The following is a 14,327-nucleotide window of genomic DNA, read 5'->3' on the forward strand; positions in this document are numbered from 1 at the left end:
AGTATTTGAAATGAAAATGATTTCTTAATGTCTAGTGACATTTCAGGGCCATTTAATGATTAATTGATATAAATTTCTTACATACTGTTCCTTTAATGTTTTACAGGGATGTAACGGTGGTTTGCGGTATCAAATTTTCCTGGTACCGCCGTGGTCACATGATTCTGTAAAACGTTAGGTCTTCCGGGCAACACGTGTAGCTTTTTTCCAGCTTTTTTGTATGGACGCGGGAACAATAATTCCCATAGTCCTATGCGTGCCACTCTGATGCCTCTCGACAAGTGGAGCGACAATGGAGGAAGCAAAAGAAACGCTAATTTTAAATCTGATGTGCGGAAAAATTTCGCGTTCGCTGTGACAAGAAACGAGAAAGGACAAAATGTGATGGACATAAAAAAAACGAGTGTGAGTAACTCCGTGAATGAGGAGAGTGTGTATGCCGTTTCTCAATTAGAAGGCTGCCTCCTTATGTCGCAAATGCAGACTGCATCCGTCATTACACGACTGGTTTATTTAAGTTAACTGAGTATTACATTTGCAAGTCATAAGCATGTTACAACAATATTTGATTAAATAAGAACAATATTTGATTAAATAAGAATAATAGTCAACTTGAAAAATGTTAATATTCTGAAATAAGATAGTCTTCATGAAGTATGCAGCCTACAAATGCGACCTATGGAGGCTGCAGACTTCCGATTGGGAAACGCGTTCCTGTCCAGCTACAATAAGTAAGCTGCTATTTTAATTTTAACTGGGTTGTTTTTGTACTTAAAACCCATCATCTTTTCTTGATTCTACAATCACAACTGTTGCTTTCATAGGAGTATCAAGCATTAGCATTAATAATAATAATAAAAACTAGGTCAATTGAGGGAGTGACTCAATTCCTAAAACTTGACTGATTGGGAGTTGTTTAAAGTTGACAAACCAAACTGAAACTTTATGTTTTTATTTTATTACATGGTCTAATTATTTTTGTCCTTTTTATGAAAATTGTAAACACTACACTACACTTTGTACATTGTAATGTTCAGTCTTGTTTAATAAACACTTATGGCAGTTTTTCCAAGTCTTCATTTGTTTTTTCCTTCCTGTAAATGTTTCAATAATTACCGTACCGTGGGCATCATACCGAAACACTACCGTACCGTGAATTTTTTATACCGTTACATCCCTAATGTTTTAGTATCCTTACCTTAACAAGCTGTAACGTCCTGTTCAAGCCGCGCTGGTAAAGTTGATCGATCAATTTGGTAATCTGCATTTTCTGGATCAGATTCAGCTTGTATTGATAAGGTAGTAAAGACGATATTAGCTCCTGTCAGCATTGCATTGGAAGCTAATCTTCCAAACATGGTAAGAAAAACATTTTTGGCTGACGTCAGACGTATTCAGGCCAATTACAACATTCTGGTTAGCTGGCCAATCAGGGACACAGCGCTTTTCAGATCAATGAGTTTTGTACAAAATCAACGCATTTCAGGGAGGCAGGGCATAAAGGAGCAACAATAATGTACGGTATGTGGAAAATAAAGTGTTTTTTGAACCATAAACCAGGCGAACACACTATATTATACCAAATACCACAGAAAATGTTGTTTCAGCAAAATAACAGGTACTCTACAGCAAGAAAGTACTCTAAAATCTATAATACTTCCGTCTAGGTGGGTGTTTAATTCTGTATAGTGTGTAAAAGTGACATGACTGTCAAGTATGGTAACCCATCCTCGAAATGTGACCTCTGCATTTAACCCTTTCAGTGAGCAGTGAACACACACCCACTGCAACTCATGAACACAGAGATACGCACACACCTGGAGCAGTGGCCAACTATCACTGCAGTGCCCGGGGAGCAACGAGTGGTAAGATGCCTTGCTTAAGGGCACTTTAGTTGTTTCTTGCCGGTAGCGAGACCCAAACCGGCAACCTTTGGGCTACAAACCTGACTCTCTAGCCATTAAGACTGTCCTGATATGAACAAACATACCTATAAGGAAAACACACTACAGTATATAATGTGTGATCACTTTACAGCATTTATTGTGCCATCTAAAACGAGAGGGTGTGTGTGTCAGACGCTGTGATTTACGCTGCACGCTACACTATGTGCATCTGAATGAACTGAGGAAGAACAGATATACTCACGGAGTCTCCACGCTTTTTCTACAATGTGTTACAGACAGAGGGGGATCTGTCAAAGAGAAACCCAGAGAAAATAAATAAGTTATTAGAGTAGTCATGCACGAAATTTCATGAAGATATGACCAATGGCGATGCCCAGGTGTTGATCACTATTGGAACCGTTTTAGACTTTTAAGGTATATCTGTTAGGGTTGGATGAGAGGCCATTTGCGATGTATGCTGACCTCGTCTCCTCTTCAGCTTGCGGCGTCTCTGTTTGTTGACGAAGCAGACTGCTAGCGTGCTGAAGAGGATCGCTGCTGCCAGAAAACAGATGGTGGCCACAATGCCTGCCACTACCGGCCGAGCCAGCCCCTCTTCTGGCACCTCGGGAGGTGGAAAGTACTCTGAAAAACACAAACAGACTCACCATCAGCACACATGAGCTGTTTCACTCTGTGCGTGCGCAATACAATTAACCTTACAGCTGACTTTAAATGATTCAATTGCAAACAAGATCAATTTAAATGGTATATTATGAAACCTTATCTATCGGGTCTGATTCATAAAGAAATTCAAAATGAGATTCAAAAATCACAGTGGGATACTTTGAGAAATGAAAACAAACTGTTAAATGCCAGCATCAAGTTTATTTTGACTTCAAGTAGCTACTTAGATTCGGATTGCAGTGCATAAACATTTTGCGACTAATTATTGCAGAATGAAAGTTTTTGTTTACATAATAAATGTGTGTACTGTTTATAATAATCGCACATAACGCACACATGAATGTATAGTTTTAGGAAAAATATTTATATATTATAATTTAAATAATATATAAATATAATAATTTATATAGGCAAGCAAATATTTCTTAAATATATACATGCTTGGTGTGTATTAATATCATTTATACTACGGGTCCGTTGAATGCTTGAATCTGATTGGCTGATGAACGCTCTGAGGTGTGCAATTATTTTCTGGGAAACATACAGCGAACGTAGTTCCAGTCAGCTCTCTTTACCGCATTCCAGTTTCATATCACTTCGCATAGTTAAGTGTAATATCGGACTAACAAAAACAACATGACAGACGATTTTCCGAGGCAATAACAGCGCTGTTTAGAGACGCACAGAGGTAGCCTCTCTATCTTTTTCTTTCTCTCTTTCCTCTTTCCTCTCTGTGTCTGTCGCTCTTGCTCTCTTTCTAATAACTTCATTAGAATGCTATCAGCAGCTCAAGCCTCCATTGCCAGCTTTAAAATTATGTTTGGAACAAGCAAAAGAGCCGTTGGATGAGACGCGGAAGAAATAGTCCTACTCACAATAGCGTTTTAAGTACAAAAACCGGACGAATCCCTTTAAATAAATCATGTGATCAATGTCTTGAGGTGTGGCAACCATAGTATAAGCAGAATAATTGACTCCGGGCCGTTGAATTATTGAAAAAGAAAGGCCGATACCGATTGTTTATTAATTAACTGCATAAAGAAATCCATTATATGTAAAAAAAAATCGAGTTAATGTTGTTAATAAAATAAATGCTAAATAGCAAAAACCACCTTTGAAGGTTGTCATGCTGTCTTCTTATATTTGTTTTAGGTTAATTGTGCCTCTCTTATTATGTTGGCCAGTTGAATGTTAATTAGATCCAATCCATGTTCAGTAAAAATATTTTAATGCAGAAATAAACTAATAGACCAACTGTATAGTATTGTATACAAGTGTTTAATATCGGCATTGGTATCGGCCAGAAGTTGTCTGTTTAAATCGGTATCGGCCCAAAAAAATCCTATCGGTGCATCCCTACTTTTATTCCGTCACAACTAATCGTTAGGCAGCCCTAAAAAACACAGAATATGAAAGATCTGAAATGTATCCAATGTCATGTTCAAAAAAATAAATACTTGCATGATAATAGTAAATATAAACTGCAAAATTTAAGTGTCTGGAACCTCTTTTTATACTATCATACATTTTAAAAGACAAAGTTAATTGAGTAAAGAAAAAATTATATATTTCACAGTTTTCAGACTTACAAGTATTTACATAATCCATTCAACATATTGTATATCTGAACATGGATTATTATCTTTGCATTTCCCAAACAATTGATGTTTACGCCATAAAAAAATGGGTGTAATTCACATTAAATACTGCAGATGGCAGCAGAGCCCACACAAACTATCACTAATCCATAGTTTGAAGTACAGTAGATGACATCATCATGTGAAGTAAGTGTGGGCACAGACCTGTGCTGGAGACTCCAACAATATTACTCGGCTCACTGATAAGATCTTCCATAACTGCCATAACTCTGAACTCATACCAGGCCTCCTGTGGAAAATGCACAGAGATGTCAAGCAAAATGTTATTTCTGAAAAAAAAAACCAGATGCCTAAAGAGTATTATTACATATCTTTCTGGAATACTTGATTTTGATTGGTCAGCTGTGACATTTCGAGGTCTGTTGTGCCCTGATATAACAACGAGTCATCTGGGTACTGTGAGTCACCATGACCAGTACTATTTATAGGTTTAATGCAGGGGTAGGCAACGTCGGTCCTGGAGTGCCAATGTCCTGTAGAGTTTAGCTCCAGCTCTAATCAAGCACACCTGAACAACTGATCAAGGTCTAAAGAGTCACCTGTAAACTACAGGTAGGCAAGATTTTATAAGGGTCGGAGTTAAAATCTGCAAGACATCGGCACTCCAGGACCGACATTGCCTACCCCTGGTTTAATGTATCACACCACTTGACCCTTTTCTCATGCCTACTGTATGTGAATTTGTCACAAATTAGCTAATATTTTGTTTCCAGTTATTTACTTATGTGGTGTAATAAGTGAGATAATGTACATTCAGCCAGTTGCCATCTCAATAAACACCTTTAGGGTCCAGATCACTCTTTCAGGGTTTATCTTTTGATAATAACCAGCTGGATGTACATTTTCCCTTACATCATTGAATTAAATATTAAATCCAAACATCCAAAAAGTATGCATTATGTAAAAATGTATCCTCCTGGTTAGTCGAACAAACATATTCAAAGATCTGCATATACTAATATGTTATTATGATGCTCAAGGATGAGTTTTAGGTGATAAAATTATCGACTACAGGGGGACTTTAAACAATTTGCCAATGGGGAAAGAAAACTAATTTAGTTTAAGACACATTCTGTAAAACAGGTCTTAGTATCTTATTTATACAAATTTATATTTATATATAAATATTTAAAGGAACAGTATGTAAGAAATTTATATCAATTAATCATTAAATGGCCCTGAAATGTCACTAGACATTAAGAAAACATCTTCATTTCAAATACTTATATCACTCACAACAGCGGTCCGGCCAGGATATTGTCATTTAAAAAGTGGAGTTGCAGCCCTCAACTGATGTTTATGTTGTCCTTTGGTATATTGGCCACCAGCTGTGTGATTGCAGTACCAGTTTTAGCCACACGTTTTGTGATTGCAATACCAGTTTTGGCCACAATCCTACATACTGTTCCTTTAACTAATTTATACTATTCTTCTTAATTTATTTCTTTACACCATTCCAGCATCTACGGCTATATTCATGGCCAGAACCAGTTGATCCATACCCAAGTTGGGGAAGAGACAATTTGGTATCTCCAATTTGCCTAACTTGCATGTTTTTGGGCTGTGGAAGGAAACTGGAGTACCGGGAGTAAACCCACACTTACAGAGGGAGAACATGCAAACTCCACACAGAAAAGCCTAGCCAGGGCTTGAACCGTGAACCTTCTTGCTGTAAAGCAACAGTGCTACCCACTGAGCCAATGTGCCACCCATTTAGCTAGTCAAGTAAAGCAAATGTACCTTGTTCTAAATTATATATATTTTTTAAATTACCAGAAAAGAGTAAAATAAAAATCATTTAAATCATAATATATTATTTAGATGAATGTATATTAATGTATTACACTATGGACTGTTTTCACCTAAAAAACCTGTCAGTCTTATGTTGACCACAGTCATACCTGAATCAGGTCTCTAGCCAAAAGCTCTGTTTCTCCAACAGGGATTGCATCGTCTAGAACATCCCATTTCTCCCCAAGGCGAAACTCCATGATGTAATGATCAATTGGCGACGTGTGATTGGCTGGAGGGATCCATGTGAGCAGGACTCCCTGCTGTGTCCGGTTGGCTGTGAGGCACCGTGGTGGGGTAAGCAGCACCAGTGGTTCTGGGGTACTTTTAGGAAATACTAAAGGAAACAAAAGAATATACAGTCAATCACTATGATACAAGTCAAGTACTGAGGCCATGTTCACACTCACAAGGTTTCACTGAAGGTCATTTTACTTTTGGTCGCTAACAGGGGACTTAACATTATTGGTGGGCTGCACAAACGGCTAGCTTTTGAGTAAAGGTGGCATGGTGGTCTAAGACCTTTATACAAAAACATTCGTCAGGGGAAAACAACTAAGATGAACGATTATTTATGTGTGAATCAATGTTGCTTAATCTACACAATTCTCAAATCTTTGACTGGTTGCCAACCTAGTGTGTTCACAGTGACGACCTCGCTGAAGGGCCCCGTCCCCAGCTTGTTCTGGGCCAGGACGCTAAATTGGTAGGCCGTCTCGGGCTCCAGGCTATTCACCAGGAGCCAGTGCTGCCCGCTGGGCACAGGCGTGGACAGCCAGTCATGCGGTCCTAACTGTTCCCTCTTCACCCTGCAGAACGCACACATTGAAAGATTTCAGCATTGCACAAAGAACCATCTTCAAGATCGGATAATGATCACAATGATTACACACTGTGTGAGTACTTGATGATATGTAATAATATTGAGGAAATTGATAAATCATTGATGCGCGGATTTGATTCTGCCAAATTTGACCAACAAAACTCTATGCTCACCTTTTAAGTTTAAGGGGATCTAATAAACTTTCAGTGAAGTCCAGGAGACTGTAGAACATAAGTAGAGCCTAAATCTCAAACACCCACCAGCACGCTAATTCGCTTAAGAGTCACTTCTATTCAAGCATTGCATTACAATGAACTTGTGAATTGGCATGAGTCATAATATTTCATTGTAAATATAATTGATCATTTCCTTTATCCCATTCCAAGGTGAGAGTTTCCGGGCCCTCGAGATCCGTGTTATTCACCGTAACCCAGCAACCTCTCCTAGAAGTTCACAGGAAGTAGCGGGAACATGCCAAGCATCTGCGTCAATGAGGCTGATGGGAGCTGTTGTTAAATCACACACGGGTCACCTTTAAAGACCATTCATACGCAACCTTTAAAGCATGAGTCACACCGGACATCGGACAACTGTGGTGGACACATCAGACCAACATAAAATGACAATTTATCTTGGAGAAGTCATGGCCCTCTGGTGAAAGGATTAACATGTTTTTACTTATTTATACTAGCCATATGTTGACCCATCATTCCTGAATGCGACAGCTTTGTTTGAAATCAAGACTCAACAATGGCACGAAAGAAAAAGTGTGTTTTTGGATGTAAGGAGAAGAAAGCCGTGTTCAGCTTTCCATGTAAGCCAGCCTTATAAAAACAATGGATATGGTTTGGTTATCCGGGGTAACAGGTGCGTTTTGCGTGTGTGTTTGTTTAACGCTGGATTTCGTTGAAATGGGACAGTCCCAATTGGGTCATAAGTCGCAGGCAGTACGTAAAACTGTATCAACTATCTGTGTTTTGTCGCCGATCGGGGCAAAAGTGCATATAATGTAAATGACACAAACATGTAATGAATCGTTATCCAGAGATAGTGGGATAATGTTTTGTGTGTTGCTTGTGACCCGCTCCACCTGCGGTACGTATCATGGATCTATTGCCTTATCGGAATCAATCGCTCTGATGATCTGTATTTTATAAATTTGATAAACTAAAGACTTCAGAGATATGAAGGATGCAGTACTACTTTATAGGTACTCCAGATTAACACAAGATTAGCACAAGATGAGCAGAAACTTTTGTTTGAAAGCAGAGGGTCTGTTATTTCATTTGATAAATTGTATGTTTATATTTTTTAAGAAGAAAATTTTCTGGAAGGCATTCAAATTTTGTGAAAATCATGAAAAATGCTGCCGCTGGCTGGCAACTTTATAAAAAACGCTGGCAAGGAAAGAGTTAATAAGCATTTTTTTTACCAGATTCTTAATGGATTTGATGTGAAAGTATTTGATGAACGTATAGTACTTGTCCAGAGCATTCAGTTACAATCATTGTCTCATTTTTGACAGAAGTGGAGTTTAGTGGCTTTTGCATCTGAACTCTAAATACATATATATATATATATATATATATATATATATATATATATATAAAATAAAAAAATGAACATTAATGGCATTAATCAAAACATTTTGTCATATTAAGAACACTGTCATTGCTGCTGTCATCGTCGCTGAACTTTTTTGAAAGCAATCAGCTGTAAAATGTTTTGGTCCTGCTCGATTTTCATTGACTTAAAATAATGAAAAGTTTTTCATAAGATCCCCTGGGGTCAATGTGTTAGCATGACAGAAACTTGATGCTGTTGTGTGAGAACAAGCAACAGCCGTATTTTTCCGTCGCCTGAGTGGCTTATGTTTCTTCCACGTCACAGAAAACCACCACAAGTTTTTCAATGCCATCAAAGTATTATTTTGTTTTGTTTGTTTGTTGATCACGAAGTACAAAGTATATGAGGAAAACTAGGATTCTGTGTGTATTCAACGCGCCGCTGCTTTGTTTACAGTGCGTGGAATGGTGCGCTGTGATTGGTTGAGTGGATTTATTGCATTCTGCAGAGAAGGAGGACTGGCGTTTTGAGAAAAAGGGAGAAAAGATAACAGAATAACATGGCGGATATCAGATTTTGCGTAAAATTAAGACTTTAATTTTTTAATACTGATACAATACTGATTTTGGTGGTAACTATAATTTTTTTAAATGGCGTTTATCGCGTTTTGGAACCAAACTCTTCATGTATACATATAACATCTGCTTCCCCCATCTTGCAAAATTCCTACACAGTCCTCTTTTCTTTTCTTTATGTGACAGCTGTGTACCTCTAAACTATATTTCACGGCTATATGTAGATAGAAAATGCCTCAGATCTGTCTCCCAGGAGTCTTGACAGGTTAAACCTATTCACGCTACATTCCCACAAAACACTGCAAACCATCTGTTACCTGATGTGACGTTACTGAAATATATTCTAAAATCTTCCCTTTAAAATCCATGTATAAACTCGAATTATTTGCTTATGCTTGCACTTTTAAAAGAAAATACTTGAGATATCTGCGCTTGTACTTACCGAAACAAACAAACAAGGTTATTGCACAGCATGTGCCATTCTATAGAGACTGGAGAGAGAGCTATAGAATGATGATATTCCCAGTGAATATCACACAAAACAGCGCTGGAGAGGCAGCAGGGTCACAGAGATGCAGAAGCACCGGCATGAGATGAGACAGAGGCGGAGGAGACACGGTCAGCCAGAAGCAAGAATTCAATGCTGTTAGGCATTAGCAAAGCATTGGGGCACCCTTTGACCTTTAAAACTGTGAATATTGTCGTCCCAAACAAGAAAAAATGTAAAGTCTGATGCAAACTTTTAAATGAGGGAATACTTAACGTTCTTGGCCTCTTTCTACGGTTCAAATATCAAAAACTGTGTTTATCACTAAGGGAGGCACAAGACGAAGTCTGCACATTATTTAGTTATATCGCTAAGTTTATATGTGTGTTTGTATATGAACAGAAGATGACTCTGTCATATTATTTGGATGGAATATCTCATCACGTCATAGCAGACATTAGATACTGTCTGTATACTTTAACAATTGACCCTATCGAAGTTTAATACCTCAAATACTCTCAAGTTCAAGGGCTCTTTATTTCTTTCTTACATTTTTAATCTAAAGAGCATTTATTCCTTTTGTGAAATGTTAAAGGTTTTTTATGGAACCATTATGCCAAAAATGGTTCTTCTATGGCATCATGCAGCACCTTTATTTTTAAGATTGTAGTTCAGAATGTCCTGCAGTGCACCATTTAAAAGTACTCAAAGCAGCATTTTGCATTTATAATTGCAATGCATTTAGCTTTAATTACAATATAATAATGGTACTTTTATAAAACTAATTTTCACACCACAGGACCTTTTGTAATGAACTAGTAAATAAATGATAATCAGTTACATGACTCAAAATAGACATGCTCTCCTACACAAAAATCTTTATAATAATATTATTTAAAACTCCAGTATATTAACTACCCATAAAAATCAATGTGTAGAAACTTTATTTGTTGTTTTATGGCATTCCTTATTATCACGTCCTACAATTCATAGTAGAGTTCCTAAATTTATCTTCTACACTGCCAGAAAAAAATGGTCAAAATATGAAGCCCTTTCAAATAGCACACATTTAAGAGTTCGTATTAGTACCTCAGATACATATTGGTACCAAATGTATACATATCTGTACGTAATGGTACATTTTAGGACCTTTTGAAAAAGTACTGCCTCAGTGACATCTAGGGGTCTATTTTGACCATTAGGAATCTATACGGATGGCATACAAACATTTGCTGTGTTTAAACATCGACACAAAAATTACTTCTTATTTTAATAAGGTACTTTGTATGCAGTACAGTTCATAATGACTCCACCGTGGGATTTAACCACCTGATCATTCCATTTCAATTTTATTGTTATGGGCGAACTTCACTTGGCCAGCCTGCAAGCTAACTGTCCGGAGAAAATCGAAAAGCTAAATGAGAAAACCATGAATTTGGACTTGCCATGCAATGACTACCTTTGTTTAAAGCTTACCAGAAAGTTATGAGAAAGATGTGAACAAGACATTGTTTTATTTAGAAAATACTATAAAGAATCCAGACATTGATATTCCATCCATAACTGCACTCCCATTGAAACTTTAAAAGTGTGTCAACTCATCAGATTGGGCCCTGTAGTACACCTCATTTTTTATAAATTTGGCACAACCTGACTCACCCCTGACCCCAGATGCAGCAGCCCTACAGCAGAAGCACAGCTCAGGTCACAAGTTAGGAATAGAAGCAGAAAGCAAAGCATGCTGGGATGACTCACACATGGCCGTACCAGACTGAGAATGTCTGCTCAAAGCCGCCATCGTAACCGGGATCCCACGTGACGTTGGCTGAGGTCGCAGAGACCGAAACGCGTACGTTGGCGGGGGCGTGTGGGCTTGTGCCTGTAGGACGTAGACATGTTTTATCAGAAAAACACATTTCACGTGTAAACACAAACTCACAAAAATCTACAAGGTCACGCAGTGGATTTTTTACATTTCTGAGTTTCTTTTCATTAGAAGTGCCTGACAGCAGCTGCACTGGCCTCCATATCAAATAACAGCAGTAAAAAAACAACACTTTATATTTGCTTTACATTAGACTTTAAGGGGCGGTTTCCCGGACAGGGATTAGACTAGTCCTAGACTTAAACACTTTTGAGAGCTCTCCAAACTGAAAACAACTTGCACTGACATATCTTAAAATACATCAGTACCCTTTGTTTTACCTCAAAATGCACACAGGTAATGTTTTTAGGAAGGCATGTTTGTTAAAACTAGTTATATTTGCTAATTAAACTAAGACTTAGTCCTGGATTAAACTAATCCTTGTCCGGGAAACCGCCCCAATATCTATATATGAGCATGTGCAGAAAAGTGGTCCCTGCAGTCTCAGCTAAATATCTTTACTCATTAAATGTAAAATATATTTAGCTGTTTAGCTTTGGCAGATAACTGCTTTGCTGTAACTTAATCTCGATAATCTTTCCTTTCGGATACTTTAATTTGGCTTTACAATAGGATGCTTTAAAGGAATAGTCCCCCCTAAAAATGGGGCAAATTGACTTTGTATAGTAGGAATGAAATTTACTACTACCATTTTTGGGTGAACTACTCCTTTAATATGGCGTGGACATAATGTCTGCAAATTGCCCCAGTAACTAACCACAGACGTCAGTGTGAAGTCCACTGTAATCCAGCAAAAAAAAAAAAAAAAAGGCTGTAAGCCCTTGTACCGATTACTAGGATGTGCGTGCTGGCAGTGATGCTCGTGGCGACGTTGGAGGCGACACACTCCCAATTTCCGTGGTCCTCCTTGCTGAGAGATTTGAACTGTAAGCTGCCTCTCGGTAGGACGTTGTGCTTGCTTCTGCTGGGCTTCCCTACCTTCACCAATAACAATACACAGCAATAGAAAGTCACCCTCATAAATATCAACTTTAGTCTTACTCTGTCTCTCACAATATAAGGTAAGATTTTAAAAGTTGTTGAATACATGCTAACGTACCTTTCTCCATGTAATGTTGGGGAATGGGTCTCCTTCTGCTTCACAGGGGATGAGCAGCTCTCGTCCAGCCTCCTGCCTGTACTCCCCTCCAGGAACCACCAGAAATTTAGGTGGGTCCTATCCACCGCCAAATGTCACATGTTATGCATACTGTACATACAATGTGTGCATTGAAGAGCATTGTTAATAAATAATGTTATTAATAATTCTTTCATGTTTTATTGTAAAGTTGGTAAGATCAGGGATTTTCAAACTTTTTGATGGCAGGGACCCCCAAATATTAGGAAGCTTTAGCAAGGGCCCCTCTTTCCTAAGTATATATATATATATATATTTATTTATTTTTTTAAAGAAACATTTAAACTATGTTAATGATAAATAGTAATTGTTAAATTATAAAGACAGCAATTTGTTTACAAATTTAAACAATTGGCTACACATACGCTTTGTATATTATCTCTTGAAATTTTCTGGGGCCCCCTTGGAACCTTCCCTGGACCGCAGTTTAAAACCCCCTGATTTAGATATTTTTGATATATCCCACAACAAATGGATGCATTTTACAAACTATTAGCTTAACTAGTATTCTGCTTAACTACTAGTATTCTACTTATTTCTTAAATCAATGTAGTTCAAATCAGCAAATCCATACAAAAACATTAAGTTTTTGTTTACATCTTTACGGCTTAACATTGCCGTAATAAGCTGTAAAGATGTGACCCAGTCTGTGAAAACCCAACTCAAGTCATTTTTTTGTAATGTACTTTATTGTAAAATAATACAACATAATATAAAGAACATTCTGTGAAAAAAAACAACCTTGATATTTTTAACTCTTCCCCGCCATTGACGAGATATCTCGTCAATCAAGAGAAAACGCTTCCCCGCCAATGACGAGTTTTTCCGTCTTTCCGCAATACCGCTATTATCCACTTTTTAAAGAAGTATTGCCCTATGGCAAGCTGCTGCATGTCCGTGTCTGTTTTAAATCGCTCTGAATGGGATCTCTATGAAAAGTCCGTCACAAAAATGGAATTATCTCTGCTTTTTGCTCAAAATGTGGTGTTTTTGCAGAAACCTACCCATATTCAAAAGCTGATTACAAAAGAACTACTGAAGGTAGGATGAAACGTTTTTTTTGTTTGAAAACAGAGGGTCTGTTCTTTCATTTGGTATATTGTATGTTATATATTTGAAGAAGAACATTTTCTGGAAGACATTAAACTTTGGTGAAAATCATGAAAAACGCTGGTGCTGGCTGGCAACTTTTTTTAAAAACGCTGGCGGTGAAAGAGTTAAAGGGGCCATGGCATGAAAATCCGACTTTTTCCATGTTGAAGTGCTTCTATCAACCTAGAATGTGAAAAAGATAAACCCAGTAACTTAGTTTTGGTAAACCATTCTATGCCAGCACGTGAAAAAATAGGTCATTGAAATTTGGCTTAAACTTATTATAATAATACCGCCCCTTAATCTGCACTATCCAACCACGGCACAGCCATTTAGTGCAGATAGAAAGAGAGAGAGAGAAAATAATTCACCAATTCAACAAACCACCATCATTGCGATGAGTGTTTGAATTATATCAGCTCATTTGCATTTTAAAGGAAACACCCAAAACAGCAGATTTTTGCTCACACCTACAACGTGTTAATTTTAACATGTCATAATAAATGATCTATATGGTATTTTGAACTAAAACTTCACATGTGTTCTCTGGGGACATGAAAATCAATATGAAATCAGTGATTGAAACCAAACTTTGAAGCTCTAAATCGCATTATTAGATTATGAGACTTCAGCCTGGATTCCACAGTCAGGGCCATATATACATAAAAGGCACTAGTGACAATCCAAATTATTTGTGTTT

At 37.6% G+C, this 14,327-nt stretch overlaps 1 protein-coding gene across 5 annotated transcripts in view; it reads right to left on the bottom strand.

The window, feature by feature from the left end:
- Positions 1-14,327, bottom strand: part of igsf9bb (immunoglobulin superfamily, member 9Bb) — a 113,811-nt gene that overhangs the window by 24,711 nt on the left and 74,773 nt on the right. For 3 of the 5 annotated variants that reach the window (XM_065286956.1, XM_065286954.1, XM_065286958.1), the window contains exons 10-17: positions 12,458-12,574; positions 12,186-12,336; positions 11,229-11,352; positions 6,656-6,831; positions 6,133-6,359; positions 4,376-4,460; positions 2,370-2,531; positions 2,149-2,194 (exon numbers count right to left, since the gene is read on the bottom strand). In XM_065286956.1, the coding sequence (XP_065143028.1) occupies positions 2,149-2,194; positions 2,370-2,531; positions 4,376-4,460; positions 6,133-6,359; positions 6,656-6,831; positions 11,229-11,352; positions 12,186-12,336; positions 12,458-12,574 (1,088 nt within the window). The remainder of the gene's footprint in view (positions 1-2,148; positions 2,195-2,369; positions 2,532-4,375; positions 4,461-6,132; positions 6,360-6,655; positions 6,832-11,228; positions 11,353-12,185; positions 12,337-12,457; positions 12,575-14,327) is intronic. The other 2 variants (XM_065286957.1, XM_065286955.1) reach the window with 1 other exon arrangement.

The sequence above is a fragment of the Paramisgurnus dabryanus genome, chromosome 18, assembly GCF_030506205.2.
Source record: "Paramisgurnus dabryanus chromosome 18, PD_genome_1.1, whole genome shotgun sequence".
In the NCBI taxonomy this organism is placed as follows: domain Eukaryota; kingdom Metazoa; phylum Chordata; class Actinopteri; order Cypriniformes; family Cobitidae; genus Paramisgurnus; species Paramisgurnus dabryanus.